The following is a 15,367-nucleotide window of genomic DNA, read 5'->3' on the forward strand; positions in this document are numbered from 1 at the left end:
TGTGCATGTGGAACAAAGGATCAGATCACCTATTATTCTTTTTTTTTTTTTCTTTTTTTTTTTCTTTTTTTTTTTTCAGATTTGTATACGAGTGTTGTTCTATTCCTTGGATATAATGAGAGCATGTTTATTTTTTTTGGTTGGGTTATCTGTTGGGAAGGGAGGGGTGGTTTGGGTTGATTTTTTTTTTCTTTCTTTTTTTGTCAGATTTGATTTTTAATTTTAATTTCTGTGCTACTTCAGCCCATCCAGAGTTACTATTTGGAGCGGTTTATAACGGGCAAACGAAAAAAAAAAAAAATGCTTGACACCATCACCGACTATTACTTTTACTGCTCATCTGACACCGTTTAAATTTAAATTATCACCCCGTGTAAACTCCCCCTGGTTTATTTTGGAGGTTTAAATCGTCTGTCCCTGTGTTTGGACACTTTGTCTCCTCTCCTCCGTGTCCCCCCCTCGCTGTCCGGGCCTTTTTCTTCTTGAACACAGTGACTACTGATGGATGAAAGCACGGGATAGGTAACACCTTACAGAACGAACCCGTCTTCAAACCAGCTGTCCGTATGTATGAGGAGGCGTTTTTAGACTTTGAAGGAAACGTGTCTGTTATCTTATTTTAAATTTTTTTTTGTTTTTTTTTGGTTTAACTCCTGTGAAACTCTGGCAGTTCCTTGTGGGCATTACAGCCTGTCACAAAGAGCCGAAGGGCTCCGTTTAGCTTCTGATCTCAGACTGAAGGGCTTTGTCATCAATACCGATCCGTAGCCACGGCCTGTGGCGTTGCACAGCTCTCTCTGCCGATGCATTTGGAGTAAGTCTCGACTTTTACACGCCAGTTCAGTGTTCACAGATGTCGGAGGCAGTTTCTTTCCTCCTCCCGGACGTCCGCTGTGATATGCAGTTGGTATATTATAACAATCACAAAAAAAACAAAAAAAACCCTTCTCTGTCCTCACTTGGGGCGACTTCTGCCATCCTACAATTCACCTCTAAACTCCCCCAGAAACCGGTTCGCTGATCAGAAAAAAATGTTTTGGCTGTCGAAAAGAAGAGCTGTGGTCCCGTCAACCAACCACGGGGGGCTTCCTGCAGTCTTTTTCGGGATGGGGGGGGGGGGGGGGGCATCCACAAAGTGGAGAGCGAAAGGTTTTTTTCTGCATGTCACATTTCTGTTTCCCCTGTTCCTCTTCCCCGTCCCCTCTCTTGATTTTGATCTGGAAATGTCCGATAGCTTTTATTTAATGTGGAAAAAGAACACAGAAATAAATTATTTGATTTTTTTAATGCTGTAAAATGGGTTATCTTGTCTGCTGTCTGGAGTGGTTTTCATTCAAAACGGAACGTTATGAGAAAGAGTCACAATCAGACATCTGACAGAATTGTTTATTTGATCACATGTTTCATATCTACATAGAGACAAAAAAAAGTGTCCACTATTTTACACCACACGTATTCTAAAACAGTATTATTGCAAATAAACAGGCAGTTGTACATGAAGCTTATCAGATGGCTTGTGAAGTTCCAGAAAATCTGTTTCCTTTGAACAAAGACTTTGTATTGATGGTGTTACAAACATGGCTCAAAGAGCAGCTTTCAGATATTTGTTTGCATCCTTTCTGTCTGAACTACAGATCTTTTTATGACATAATTTCCTCTCTTTTTTTCCTTAAAACCTAACGACTTGATTTGACTACATATATCGTACATATCACACAGGTGATTCCTGCGAGTCGTCTTGTCTTCTTTATCTGTCCTCGTCTGAACCGGATTAAAGCACAAATGCCACGATTGTGCAAAAAAAAAATAAAAAATGAGCCGGTTCAAAGAAATCCACTTGTGAAAAATATGAACTTCTGGCCTCCTGGTCTCTGTGCTTTTCCAGCCAACAGAAACCCTTCCTTCATTAGACGTCTCTACTTGCACTTTTAAAAAAAAAAAAGAAGAAGAAAAGAAATGCAGGTGGCAAAAGAAAGACTTCTATCAGAGTTACATTGTACATTTTATGCTACATACTTTTATAGATTTATGGTATCTTGTATGTGCGTCTCACGGTAAACTTAAATGAACAAATGCCTTCGAATAAAACATTTACATTTCCACAAAAGTCACATTTAAACGGAGGATTCATTTAGATGGTTTGTTTGTGGACGTTTCACGCACTGATGAGAAGATAGAGACGGCTCTCGTCTAACTGGCAGATAAGGTAATTTCCCAAAATGTTCCTTTAAATATCCTAGATGTATGGCAAGAAATGACACTTTATTTACACTAAAACGACTGAAGTCAGCTACATATACAGTACATATATATTTACATTGTTTATGTAATGTAACTCTTCTACAGCCCTTTTTTAAATTTTTTATTACTTGACAGAAAACCCGCCGTCCCACACGTTTCCCTCGACTCAAACCAATTTACCAGCAACACTTCCATCATAACAAAACCCCGCTCATGCTTTTTTTATTTCTTTTCTTTTTTTACAAGCAGCAATATCATTTTTTTATGTCAAAGTGCATCGCGCCAGCTCTTCCTAACAGAGTCGACGTCACCTGCCGACGTTCATCAAAGTGCTGACATCGGTACTTTCATAAGAGGGGGGGGGGCGTTCAAAGCTGACCGTTAGTGCGGATTGTGTCCAACAGGCCACCAAGTCTCACTCTGTGGATCAGATGAGTCGCAGACCAGACGGCCCAGGGTGATTGGAGATGCGGTAGTCATTGCGATGGGGGGGGGGGGGGGTTTGCAGAGCCTCCGTTACGGGAGCGTCAGCCATCGGTCGCTGGACGAAAAAAAAGGGGGCCCGAAAGGGCCTCGTCAGAACTCATCCTCGGAGCTGTCGGCCAGCAGCATGGCCTGGTCCTGGCGGCTGGTCCCGGGCTCTCGAGGTTGCTGAGGAAGGAAGAATGAACTTAATACAGGATTGTTCCTCAACAACAAGTGGAATAAGTGACACGTGTGATGAACAGAAGTGGGCTATACTGACCTCTGGCTGCCGGACCTTCCTCCTCTGGTGTTTGAAGCTGTTCCTCCTCTTGCGGTGAATCATGCGGATGCTGTAGAGGGCGCCGACGATGAGCAGGGCCCCGGTGATGCCGATGCCCACGGGGGCCAACATCCCAGACACATAACCCGCCTGTCGAGGTAGAGAACACCGAGGTCAAAGCGGAGCGGAGTCGTCAACGCGACTAATCCAAGCAATCTTTGTTGTACTCCAACAGATGAGGATAGAGAATACAGCCGGCGTTATCCAAAACCTCATTCAGTGAGGGAGCAAAGGAAACGGACATTTTAAAGGGCAGCAGGGGGCGGACTTACCTTTTCTCTGATCAGCTCTACCCAGCTCCTCACTGGAAGAAAAGAGCCACAGGTTTAGCACTGTTTCCCTCTTACTCTCTTATTATGTGATTCACTATGTTGTTGTGTTCTAGGGTTTGTAAGAAGATGATTCAGAACAGAAACCACGTTCGCTTACTCAACCCCTGGTTGCGTTGAACCCAGACGGGGGGCGGAGGGATGAGGCTGTACGGAGGCCGCGTTGACGATGTTTTGGGCGTTTCTGTTAGCTCCTCCTCGCTCTCGTCCTCCACCGATTCCTCAGAGTTCTCGTCGTCCTCGTCTTCATCTGGCTCCTCTGCCGGGAATAAAAATTAAAAAATAAAATATATATATCTACTCAGCCAGCCAAGAAAATGTTATGATTCAAGATAAGATTAAAACAATTTTTTTTTTTTTTTTTTTTAAAACATTCAGTTGTCAATAAAACTCGCCTTACCCTCAGACTCCATCTCCTCCAACCCTGATCTGGATTTGTGCGCCGGTCGATGGGTCGCCATGGTTACCGTTGTCATAGCATGCTGGAAGGATGAAGAGGAGGAGGGGCCGGTGGTGGGCAAGCGCTCCTCGAGGTTCGGTGTCCTCGCAGCACCTACACATCGCAAATCACATGACCCAGAGACAGAGACAGAGAGAGAGACAGAGACAGAGAGAGAGAGACAGAGAGAGACAGACACAGAGAGAGAGAGACGATTTCAAGCTCCCAGCTCAGCTTAGACTTCAGGTCAACTTTGTGTTGCATGTTTTAGTGATTTACGACACGCAAAGCGTAAATGTTAGACAAGTTAATTCTCTGAGAGCCTTGTGTTGACATTGAGATTCATTCAATCATTCTGGTTCCTGCCACATCACCTCTCTCAGACTGATCGTCAGCTCCGGCTTGCAGCTGTGACACGGACGGATCCGAGGAGCCGATTGGCTCCAGGAGCTCCCCGCCAGACGTCTGCCAAGGTGACGTCCAGTCTGGCATCAGCAGGGACGGGGCGTGCGAGGGACCGGGCACCCGTGTGACCGCCGCCGCCGCCGCTTCTGATGTGACATCTTCAAACGGCTCGAAGATGAGCGGGAGAGCCTCAGACGACATGGTGCCCTCCGTGGCCTCATCCTGAGACGGCGGGACGGCGGTGTCCACTGCGATTGTGTCAAACACAGAGACCGAGTGAGGGTCAGCACGTGTAGCATGGTATTTCAGTTACAAAAGGGCAGAATTGTTTGGTGCCTTCAGGTAAAAGTCAGTGAAATGCTGCCGTCTGAAGGTTTGTGTGATCGTGCTAGGTTCAGTTACGTGAGTAAACTAGAGCAAATGAATGAAGGTCTTGCAGTTTCTTAGCACACAACTCAATTCAGCACATATAGCAGTGTACAGCCTTTTGAAAGAGGTACCTCTCGTGGCATGCGGTTTTCTCATTAGAAGCACTTGCACTCTCTCAGAGCCACGTTCACAGTGCAGCTAAGACACAATGAAAGGAGGATTGTTTGAAAAAAATGGTTCTTTCCAGATAAGAGGCGACCACAGAGGGGGCTGTCGCCAGAGAAACTGCCACTGCATATCTCTCAGGCCTTTCCTTTAGTCCAAAGCATTTCTAACGTTGGCTGAAAATGCTTACAATCCTTTTATATAATGCTGTTTTGGGAATTAAGTTTTTTTTTTTTTTTTTGTCAGCTTCCTTTCTATTGGGAGGAAGCTTCATCAAACAGACAATCCCCGAATGGACAGCTGGAATACATATTGGCTCAGACAGACTTCTTTAATCCATTTCCCTCTGCCTCTGAATAATAATCTGCCTGTTTCTTTACAATAGTCTGGATATGGGGAGTGTGAAGGGTGGGGAAGAAGGCGAGGCGGTTTGAGGGGGAATCTATAGATAGAGAGAAGAAGGGGTTGAATCCTCCAACGACTTGTATAACGCACCCCTCCACCAGCCCATTCCTAGTTGTGTGTGTTCTCTGTTTTACTTTCTTTTCTTTCTTTTTTTTTTTTTTACAGGCTCGAGTCAGGAATAGAAAGTAATTAGACTGCCACGGGTCCCAGCTGGGGTTCAAAGTGGAGCGTGGAAAAGCGGGCGCCTTTTTCTTTGCCAATCATCAAAGGCAATCTCTGCCGCTAGACGTGTCGTTTTCATTTCCGCCTCACTTTTTAATGAAGCCTCCTGAAACCGTGCAAACTCCGGCGAGCCAGAAAATACGGCCTGTTGTGGGAGGAAGTCTTCTAGGGTGACAATGACTGCAGAGCAGTACCTTACACCAGGGATTACGTGTGTTTTAAGTTTGGACATGTTGAATAAGGGATTATAGAAAGTTTTACCACCACCCAAAAAGGTCAATTTCCCATCAACATTAATTACGCTTTTCTAATCGTTCTGACTTACCTCCACTGGGCCGAGCCGCCTCCGTCCACAGGCTCTCTGGTCCATCCTCTCTGGGCATCAGGTTTGGTCCAATTTCAGGTAACAAGGGGTCTGGGAGGGAGGACATCGTTTCATCGTGGCCCCAAATCGACAAAGGTGTGGAGGTCCGAGGGGAGACAAAGACCGTGGGAGGGATGGAGCTGTGGGAGGCTAGTGTCTGGATCGGTGCCCCAGGATTTGGAGGTTCTGTAGTGGATGGCAAGCTTGTTTCTGGGTCTAGTTTGGTCCGGTCCTCCTCGCCTTGGTCTTTGGCCTCCCTGGCTGTGATGCTCAGCTGTGGGGCCTCTGATGAGGAGGCTAAAAATCCATCTCTCGCTGTACTCACTGCTGTGTCCAACAGCTTTCTCCCACCTGTAGGACTCAACACAGGCTGATTGACGACAGCTATGTCCTCCCGTCTGACATCTGGATCGACAGACGGCACCGAAGCTGCCTCCGTCTGTCCTTGAGCGTCTCCCATCTCAGATGAGCTCCCAAACTTCTTTACCCCGCTGCTTTGGCTCCATGCCTCTCCGCCGGCCTCACTCGGCCCAGATCTTCCACCAAAGCTGTCCCCGTTTTCCGTCTGCGTCACTGGATCCGTCCCCTCAGGTCGTCCATGTGGGCCAGCCCCTCCTACTGCACCTACATTCAATATCAGGCCAGTCACAAGCTCCGCGTCTGAGGGTTCAGACTTTACAGCTGTAGTGTGCATTGACCCAACAGTTGTAACCGAGCTGTCCTGTGTTGGGGGGGAGTTTGGGAGGTGGACAGGGGTCCCATAGACACAGAGACAGGTCCCAGCCAGCAGGAGGCGATGGAGCCTCCCAGACATCAGCATCTCGGTCTCGTCTCAGTGCCTGCTGAGAGTGGACACAAATGATGAATGCTAATAGGCTCAACTGAGGTGTGAACAGTCTCTGCCTGCAACTTCAACACCCAGCAGACACATGGACAGAGAGACAAAGCAGAGGTGGTGGTGAGGAGGAAGATAGGTGAGAGGATGAAAGTTGTGCAGCTGCAGATTAAAGGGTCAGAATGCAAAGTGTATAGAACTTGACACAGCCTGTGATAACCACAGAGAACAGGATTTACTCTGCATGTCTGCCTTTGCTTTGATGCTGTTTTTGGAATAATCTGCATGAAATTCCCTATTTCATCGCACTCTTCTGCTCATTTTGTATTACCAGAAGGAAATGTTGGGCACACGCACAGAGGGAGAGAATCTGACACAGCAATCCTTAGCACCCGCCCCCCCCCCCCCCCCCCCCCCTCCGCACTTCACCTATAAATAGCACCAGGTTTTCTATCCTCTACAGATGGATCCGTGAATGTTTGAATCGCACAAAACCTGCAAAGCGGCAATTTTCAAACATGCACGCGCATTGTCAAAGGCTGATTTGGAGCGGAAAACAAAGCAAACAGTTGTGCGTGGCGCAATTTGTTGCTTCACGTGACGCGACAGCGCTGAGCACCTAACAAGCGGCCGCTGCTGTAGGAAAGGGAGAGAAAACGACACGTCTGGTGTTCACATGGTGACACCCCTTTCATGTTGTCTGAGTCAGACAACCGTCTGAGAGAAATGATCATCCAGCCCAGTCCAACAATGTCACCACGCAACCCACTTTTCCGTCTGCGCACCTCCCCTGTGATCAATACAGAGAACAGACAGTATGCTCATGCAGTCCACCGCCTGTCAACATAATGGCTCGAGCATTTGCACCGCAAACATATTCACGCTGCGGAATGATCGCACTGGGGGCTAATCACAGCCTCGCAGAGACTACAATGCATTCCCTTCAATCGCATCACCCATCACATTGTGGCTGTGAGAGCGGAATGCATATTGGTAACAATTTAAGTCGCGTTAAAAATAAATACCTTCCGGAGTTCATGACGGATCGCTGTGCCTGGAGGACGCAGAGTTGCTCTTGCAGTGTGCAAAAAAAACAAACACAAAAAGAGTCCAGAGACACAAATTGAGGAGAGTCAAGTGTGGAAAGCAAGCTGAAGGAGAGGCTTGTTGTTGTGCAGCTTGGCGTCACTGACTGGAAGTCTCAGTCTTCTCTACGTACGTCCGCCTGCTTCAGAACAGAAGTGCTGCCACCAATTGCTTAAAATCTGCAGGATTTATGCAAATTGTCGTCTTTGAAATCGGCTTCATATGAGCATCTGTTCCTTGTTGTATAATCATCATTGGTTCCTTTTTTTTTTATTGTCTTTTCCAAAGAGTCGTCTGAGGCTCCTGGTGGTGCTGAATGGACAGCTCCCTCACCTCACCTCAAGTTAATAAAGGTCAGCGGGGACCAGAGAAGAAGAGAACTGTCATGGAAAATATTATATTCAACTTTTTACTGCTATGTTGATTCAAATGTCATCGACTCTGTTACAACAGGGTCATATTACTTTGAACGTTTAAAATAGCTTTAATGCATAAATTAGGTGTTTAAAGTTGCACATCAATTACACAGAAGGCAATCTTTGGAAAGAAAATGAAATCTTAGATCTCAGGCTCCCTCCAGCAATGCTCATTCAATAAGTATACAAATACAAATCAGGAAAGTAAAAATAGAATCTGTTGTGCAGAAATTAAAATACTGATATAAATTGTATGCATTTACAGGATTCTATATAATGCTAATCCAACTTTAACATTCCATTATATTGTGAGAAAATAGGCTGCTTATAGAAATAAAGAGTTGTTTTGTGGACAGCGGATTAATTATCTGTGACCGCTTCAATTAGCACAGTCATTCCTAAATAGAGCAGAATACCAGCATGTGTGTACATGAGCACTCACTATAGGCAGGAATTAGGTGACACACTGACAGTTAAAGATATGGCAATGTGGTGTATGTATGGTAATTGAATAACAAATGGTATGTAATTTTGCTTGTTTTTCCACCTGATATTAATGGCTCCATGTGGGGACAGAGATATCCTTCGGCTATAGACTGTATGAAATATGGTTGGGACACACAGAACAAGTCCCAGTGACCCCCTCTGGTGCTCCAGTGAGGTTGCACCTCACTCACTTGTGTATTGTCAATAGTCAAGGAGATAATCAATATACGTTTTTAAGAAACGTTTTTATCCATTTCTAATCCATGTATTATTCATTTTCATTCAATTAAATTGTATTACATCTCAAATGTTCCAAGCCTGACCATCACATGGTGTTTCAATGTTTCAAAGAAGACATGTGTATGCTACAATATACAACGTAACACAGCACAATAATATATAGATATATTTTATTTAAAGAGTAAAATGATGTAATCTAATATACTTTGAATATACTATTTCTTAAGTTTGTTTAACTTGTACTTTATGTATTTAAATAGTCTGCATTTGGTTGATTCATCTGAAATGTGTTTTGTTGAATAGAAAGTTTCCATCAATCGAATAGTTTTGAGCATATTTTTGATCAGGCAAATCACGTGACGTCATCCCGTTTCTTGAAGGACCCAACCCTGCCCAACCCGGAAGTCAACAGCTTCTTTTTTCTCCTCCTCCCTTTTAATACGATGCGAATTTGCCACTGCCCAACACTTAGCACTGACATTATTATTTAACAGACTTAATAATAAAATGCCCTTATTTGATGGGTTGGGCAGTGGAGGAGAGAAGACTGCGATCGTTATTGACTTAGGAGCAGCCTACACGAAGTGAGTGTTAACAGAGCCGTTCGGTTAGCATCATATGCTAACGTCTATATATTTGTTTTCTTCACTAACCGCCTGTGTCTTGGCACTTTAGGTTAAACACCAGAAACACGTGATACATAAGCGTATGTACCCGGTGATAAATGCTGCTGCGTTAGCTTGTAACGTTAAACCACACAGTCAATGCTAGATAGACGAGTCAGTGTTTAGCAGGCGTTAGCTAACGCCAAATTAAAGCTAAGATAAAATCCAATAAGTAACGTTAAAGACGAGGGTTTTTACATCACAATGAGGTCATTTAAACCAGACTTCAGACCAGACAAGGTCCCTGTCATTTGTTATTTACAATGAGCTCATGTTATACCACAAAGAATGCTACTGGTTAGTTCTTAATATGATTTTTTTCTGGCAGTATATTTGGCTTCAATGCTACATAATTGATGTCATCTTGCAGGAATTGCAGACACATGTGTTTTATTATTTAGACGAGAAACTGGCCTGAGGCGCGTCACATGAACATGAAGATCAGGAGGACGGTTTTCTTTAAATAATGATCTCTTTGTCTCCAGTTACTGTCCCACATCATTTGACAGAGCTGCACTGTTTTTATTTATTTATATACAACTTACTAAAAGGATTTCGCCATTTCCAGTAATGATAATGTTTCCCTTTGAACCAAGTCTTTGCATGCAGTCCCTAGACTTATCTGTATTATAGAATGCTCAGGAGCCAAACAAAAAAAGGTCACTGGTTGCATTGCTCCCATTAGTAATATTGTTGATCTATTAAGAGTATGAATCTGAACCTTCTGGTGAAGCCCTCCAGCTGACGGTGTCCGTTTCTTGCAGATGTGGCTTTGCAGGGGAAACGGGGCCCAGGTTCATAATTCCGAGCGAGATCCGGAAACCGGGGCAGCAGCAGGTGAGACGCTGCTGTGCTTTGCTGTGTGTAATCATCTGGAAAGATGTTTGGAAATTGCAAGACGTATGTCAATGTGGTGTCTCGCTTTCAGGCCATCAAAGTGGTTCAGTACAACATCAACACAGAAGAGCTTTATGTCATCCTCAAAGAGTTTATCCATTTACTGTACTTCAGGTGAGACTCTACCGCAATAAACATGACAGAACATATACTGCTTTTAGCTGAACATGCAGTGGTCCAGCCTCATCAAGCCAATGCGTGTCTTCCCGTTTGTTTTTCGATCAGGCACCTGCTGGTGAATCCTCGCGACAGAAGAGTGGTCATCATCGAGTCCATCCTCTGCCCGTCTCACTTCAGAGAGACGCTCACCAAGGTTTTCTTCAAACAGTTTGAGGTACGAAAACCAAGCAGATCCGTCTTTTATCGAAGCTGCAGAGCATGTTTGGAAAAAGTGTTATTATCGATAGTCCTGCAGTAACACACCTTCGATATGAAGTGTAAGCCGTAGTGTGTGTGTGTGTTGAGTGTTATTTTTATGTGGTGTTTTCCAGGTGCCGTCTGTGGTGTTTGCACCAAGTCACCTCATGGCCATCATGACTTTGGGTCTCAACTCTGCTCTGGTGATGGACTGTGGCCACACAGAGACGCTGGTGCTTCCTGTATCCTTTTCCTGTAATCTCTGACCGTTTAAAGGAATATTCCCACTCTCTAGGATGTGGATTTGTTTGCCTTCTTACTCGTCATGAGGAGAGAAGATTGATATCAGGTTAATCTCTGGTGCGGGACACACAAAGACAGGAAGCAGAGGGAACTGACAAGTTCTTTTGAAGAGGAAAGAGGTTTATTTTATTGTGTATAAACTTTATATTTTACCGCCTTAACTGTGAATGCAGGTTTATGAGTGCACTCCTATTCTGCCCGCTTGGGAGGCTTTGCCTCTGGGAGGGAAAGCCATCCATAAGTAAGTAGCTCTAACATGTTTAAGGGAAGTGTGTGACTCTGCATGTTGCTGTACTAATTTGCGCACACTTGTCTGTAAAAAGAACACTTTTATTTCACGCTTTGTTCCATGTTGATTGCACATCTTGTGACAGTGAAATGGAATTTTTAAAGATGTGGCACTTTTTGCTCCCCTAACGCCATGTGTCTGTGTTTCTTATAGAGAATTAGATGGACTTCTTGTGGAACAATGCACTGTGGACACAGACACCACCACAGGGCAGAGTGTACCAGCTGCTATTGGTAATTACAGAAAGAAACTGCACACTGTGCGTCTTTGTCCTTTTTTAAATGGATAAACTCATAACTCTGATATGGACTGATTTTTTTAAAAATGCAAAAAAGCTAAAATATAATGGCTTTGATTTATTATTCATCAGAAGAATGTGTTTCTGTTTGAGTGAGTCCTCTTCTCATTTTTTTTGAATTATACATATGCACACAGTCCATTTCAGAGTTCTCTCTCCACACTTTTTCTTGGTGGAGGAACCTCAGCTGTAATATGGTGTTGAGCTGCAGCAGAGTGAGAGAAGCTCCACGTAATAATTCATCAATAATTGAGACAGACTGCATTTCTGCAGTAAGCACAGAGATCTCTGTAATCACACCATCTACACCGGGCATGACTGGCGAGACGAGGCTGATTTGTCACTAAGCGAAGCAAAGAAAATATAACCTCCCCTTCATTATATGTCTTTTTCATCTTCTCCTCAGGGACCATCCCAGAGGACACCGTGGAGGATATCAAGGGTAAGTTTTGATGAAGTTGTTTTCGGGTTTTAAATCCGAACCCCTCGCTTTGCTCCCTTGAGGGAGATTTTAATTATTTCCTTCAAAGGCAGCATTCCCAAAAGCCGACGACACAACAAATACAAACTTCTGCTGAGACTGTGGCTGCTTCCTTCGTTACCATCTGTCCACTGGAATATTGTCCCTGTGTTTCATAATGATGCATGTATGTAATTTACCCTCATCAATAATGCAATTAAAGCTTCCATTAAGGACTAATGTGCATCTTATAACCTTTTTAATTCATGCAGGACACTGGTGCAATGTTCACCCTTTGTTATGACTGTACATGGGTTTTAGTTTGGATGTTTAATTATTTGTTTCCTGCAGTCAGAACATGCTTTGTCAGTGACCTGCAGAGAGGCCTCAAGATCCAGGAAGCCAAATTTAACCTGGATGGCACAGCTGAAGTGAGTGACATGTTTGTTTGTATGCTTGTCAACTTAGTTATACTCCGTCTGTAAACAAATGCTTGCATTAAATAAAGCGTCGCTCTGCTTTTATTCTTGTCAATGCGTTTGCAGCGTCCGGCCCCTCCTCCAGATGTGGATTATCCTCTGGATGGTGAGAAAATCCTTCACGTCAAAGGATCGATCAGGTAGTTCATCCAAGTGTCTCCCTTTGTCACAGTCCTTCTGGTGCTCATGTCTTCGTAGAATCTTTCTTTGTCTCTCTGCTGCACCGTCCATCTGTGGGACAATACATTTGTCTTTGAACTGGTTTTCTTCCCCGTGTCTTTAAATTTCTGACACAGAGTTGTCCCTCATCAGATTGTCTCTTTTCTGTCCTCCAGGGATTCTCTGATGGAGATCCTGTTTGAACAGGACAACGAAGAGAAGAGTGTGGCCTCTCTGATACTCGACGCTCTGGTGAAGGTAGAGAAAAGTTAATGGCGTTTAGAATAGAAGCACTTTGATTTTGCACAAACTTTAAAGTGTGCCTTGGATCTGTTTCGAGGGAGACTTGCATTTAATACTTTTTGAGACCGTATACCACTCATGCAATGAGCCCTTCACAAGATTAGCACACCTGATAGATGTCGTTATTGATACAGTGACCTCCTAAATGTGCTCAAATAACTTGTTTTTGTCTATTTATTAAGAGATGTCACCTGTTTTAGAGCATAATGCACGTTGCGGCAGTATAGCGTGATCTTACATGGCCCCCATCACCATATTTTGTGCCTTGGTTGACGTTATTTCATTTGGATTTTGTCTGACTATTCCTCCCTTTTGCTCGATAGCAGTTTTGAATTAGTTTCTCACTAATTACGCTGCTGTAAACTTTCAGTATCTTCATAACATGTTTCCCTCTAATCTGTCATATCAGGGTGAAACCCATGTGAACCATCTAATCGGGTGACTGTTGTTTTCCTCTAGTGCCCCATTGACACACGCAAGGTGCTCTCAGAGAACCTGGTGGTGATCGGAGGCACGGCCATGCTGCCGGGTTTCCTGCACCGTCTGCTGGCAGAGATACGCCTCCTTGTGGAGAAACCCAAGTACAGCAGCGTGCTGGCCAGCAAGAGCTTGCGTATACACGCTCCACCTGCCAAGCCCAACTGCACCGCCTGGCTCGGAGGTCAGATATGAGATTTTATGAGACAAAATTGTTTGCATGTGGCCTCTCGCATTATTTGGAAAAAAAAAGCCCTCTCTGTGTGTTCATACGGCCCTCTGCTCAACAGGCGCTATCTTCGGGGCGCTGCAGGACATCCTGGGCAGCAGGTCCGTGTCCCGAGACTACTACAACCAGACGGGCCGCATCCCAGACTGGTGCTGCTTGAGCTCCCCTCCTCCCGAATCTCTGTACGAAGCAGGAAAGACGCCTCCTCCGCTCATGAAGAGAGCCTTCTCCACGGAGAAGTAGAACGCGATCGTTCAGATAATGTACTCGTCCTTTACTCTACGCTATATAACAGCTCAGTACTCTTAAATGTAACATCTCAACACGTCTCGTCAATGAACACGCAAACTGCTCTAGATGTTTTTGAGTCTAGTCATGACCGTGGACTGTTTGATGATCCGGTGAGCTGGTTTCTGAGCCCACCACACAGAACACAAATTGGGATTTTAGGCGTTTACATTGATATTCTACAAGGATCACAGTGTTAGAATCTCAAAATAGGTCCTGTGCTACATGCATGTTTGACTTCAGTTTCATTTGAAGTCTAATTGAGCAAGACTGAACCCGTACGTTCTCACTCTCACTCTCACTCTCACTCCACTTTGTTGTCAGTTTGACTGAAGGATCGTGTTCAGCAGAAATGTTTCAGATGATTACCAAGTTGAGCGTTAGTCAAACATTTGCTCAACTTTGGAGAAAGCAGATGTTATTATCTGACTGTATTTTGGTTTATTTGACGGTAATGTCTCATGAAGCCCCTCCCCCCATAAAACATGTTTTTGTGTAAAGTGCTTCTTAAACTCAATAAAAGCCCTGTACACTCACACAGCTGTTCTCACTTAGTCCAGCTAATAACAATAACTTTTCATCTTTAATTGGTAGCACATGTGACAAGAGGGTCGGAGATGTTTTTTCTGTTTTTGTTTTTTATTTAAACTTTATTTAACCAGGCAAGTCATTAAACACATTCTTATTTACATTGGCGGCCTGGATGTCAATCAGTCCTGACCTGAACACAATAATTGTAATCATCTGTGTGTGTCCACCGTAGTCCTGTTTGTTGTTGTTGTTGTTGTTTACAGGCTTTAAAACATCTTCCAAATACAGTCTTTCTCTGTAACCTTTGAATCCAACTATTACAACAAATAAATACTCAGAATCCAATCAGACGTGCTTTTTCTGTCCTTTCTGTTCTAGAATGTGTTTAAAATAAAAAAGAGTAATTCAAATATTTTAGTAGTAGAAGTAGCTGATCACATCTTTGTGGGAAGCGAGCTTATAGACACCAGCCTAAATGCTGAACATTCCTATTTCACAAGTCTTAAAAAAAAAAATTTAAAAAAAAAGGCTCCAGATGTATTTCCAAAAGCTAGAAAACAAGCGCACTGATTTATGATGATGTGCCACTCTGCCACAGATTCCCTGCTGTAGCACTCCGTTGCCACAGAGACCCGGTTCAAACACCGTGAAGGCATGTACACGCACGAGGCAGCGTTGTTATGAAAATATCACTCTTTATTAAGAAAATATAAATATTTGGATTAACCAGTGACAGCTGGTTTGGTGGGCAGGAGGGGTTCACAGACCGCAACCTAAAATACATAATGAAAAACCATTCAACTATAAATATATGCCTGAAAACAG

The 15,367-nt window shown here is 44.0% G+C and overlaps 2 protein-coding genes across 2 annotated transcripts; one reads left to right on the top strand and one right to left on the bottom strand.

Annotated features, from left to right (window-relative positions):
• Window positions 1-1,381: 1,381 nt before the first annotated feature.
• On the bottom strand, window positions 1,382-7,995 carry LOC137871239 (mucin-6-like). The gene is made up of 8 exons (XM_068708962.1): window positions 7,605-7,995; window positions 5,706-6,586; window positions 4,189-4,467; window positions 3,776-3,928; window positions 3,476-3,634; window positions 3,319-3,350; window positions 2,987-3,136; window positions 1,382-2,892 (listed from the first exon to the last, which is right to left on the bottom strand). Exons 2-8 carry the CDS (start codon window positions 6,562-6,564, stop codon window positions 2,818-2,820), a joined length of 1,707 nt encoding a protein of 568 aa, XP_068565063.1. The 5' UTR covers window positions 6,565-6,586; window positions 7,605-7,995; the 3' UTR covers window positions 1,382-2,817.
• Window positions 7,996-9,204: 1,209 nt separating this feature from the next.
• actr10 (actin related protein 10) lies at window positions 9,205-14,892 on the top strand. The gene is made up of 13 exons (XM_068708964.1): window positions 9,205-9,391; window positions 10,237-10,309; window positions 10,401-10,483; window positions 10,595-10,703; window positions 10,861-10,968; window positions 11,203-11,270; window positions 11,472-11,551; window positions 12,023-12,058; window positions 12,428-12,507; window positions 12,622-12,695; window positions 12,891-12,972; window positions 13,477-13,678; window positions 13,785-14,892. Exons 1-13 carry the CDS (start codon window positions 9,315-9,317, stop codon window positions 13,964-13,966), a joined length of 1,254 nt encoding a protein of 417 aa, XP_068565065.1. The 5' UTR covers window positions 9,205-9,314; the 3' UTR covers window positions 13,967-14,892.
• The last annotated feature ends 475 nt before the right edge of the window (window positions 14,893-15,367 follow it).

Source organism: Cebidichthys violaceus, unplaced genomic scaffold, assembly GCF_023349555.1.
Source record: "Cebidichthys violaceus isolate CVI_PGR_0920_01 unplaced genomic scaffold, fCebVio1.0.p SCAF_14, whole genome shotgun sequence".
In the NCBI taxonomy this organism is placed as follows: domain Eukaryota; kingdom Metazoa; phylum Chordata; class Actinopteri; order Perciformes; family Stichaeidae; genus Cebidichthys; species Cebidichthys violaceus.

Excerpts from the sequence above, each read along its gene's own strand:
- actr10 (XM_068708964.1), top strand. The coding sequence starts at position 9,315 with ATGCCCTTATTTGATGGGTTGGGCAGTGGAGGAGAGAAGACTGCGATC. Across the intron at positions 9,392-10,236 it reads TTAGGAGCAGCCTACACGAA|ATGTGGCTTTGCAGGGGAAA; the intron begins GTGAGTGTTAAC and ends CGTTTCTTGCAG. Across the intron at positions 10,969-11,202 it reads CAGAGACGCTGGTGCTTCCT|GTTTATGAGTGCACTCCTAT; the intron begins GTATCCTTTTCC and ends CTGTGAATGCAG.
- LOC137871239 (XM_068708962.1), bottom strand. The coding sequence starts at position 6,564 with ATGCTGATGTCTGGGAGGCTCCATCGCCTCCTGCTGGCTGGGACCTGT. Across the intron at positions 3,929-4,188 it reads TGACGATCAGTCTGAGAGAG|GTGCTGCGAGGACACCGAAC; the intron begins GTGATGTGGCAG and ends TGCGATGTGTAG. Across the intron at positions 3,137-3,318 it reads TAGAGCTGATCAGAGAAAAG|GCGGGTTATGTGTCTGGGAT; the intron begins GTAAGTCCGCCC and ends CTACCTCGACAG.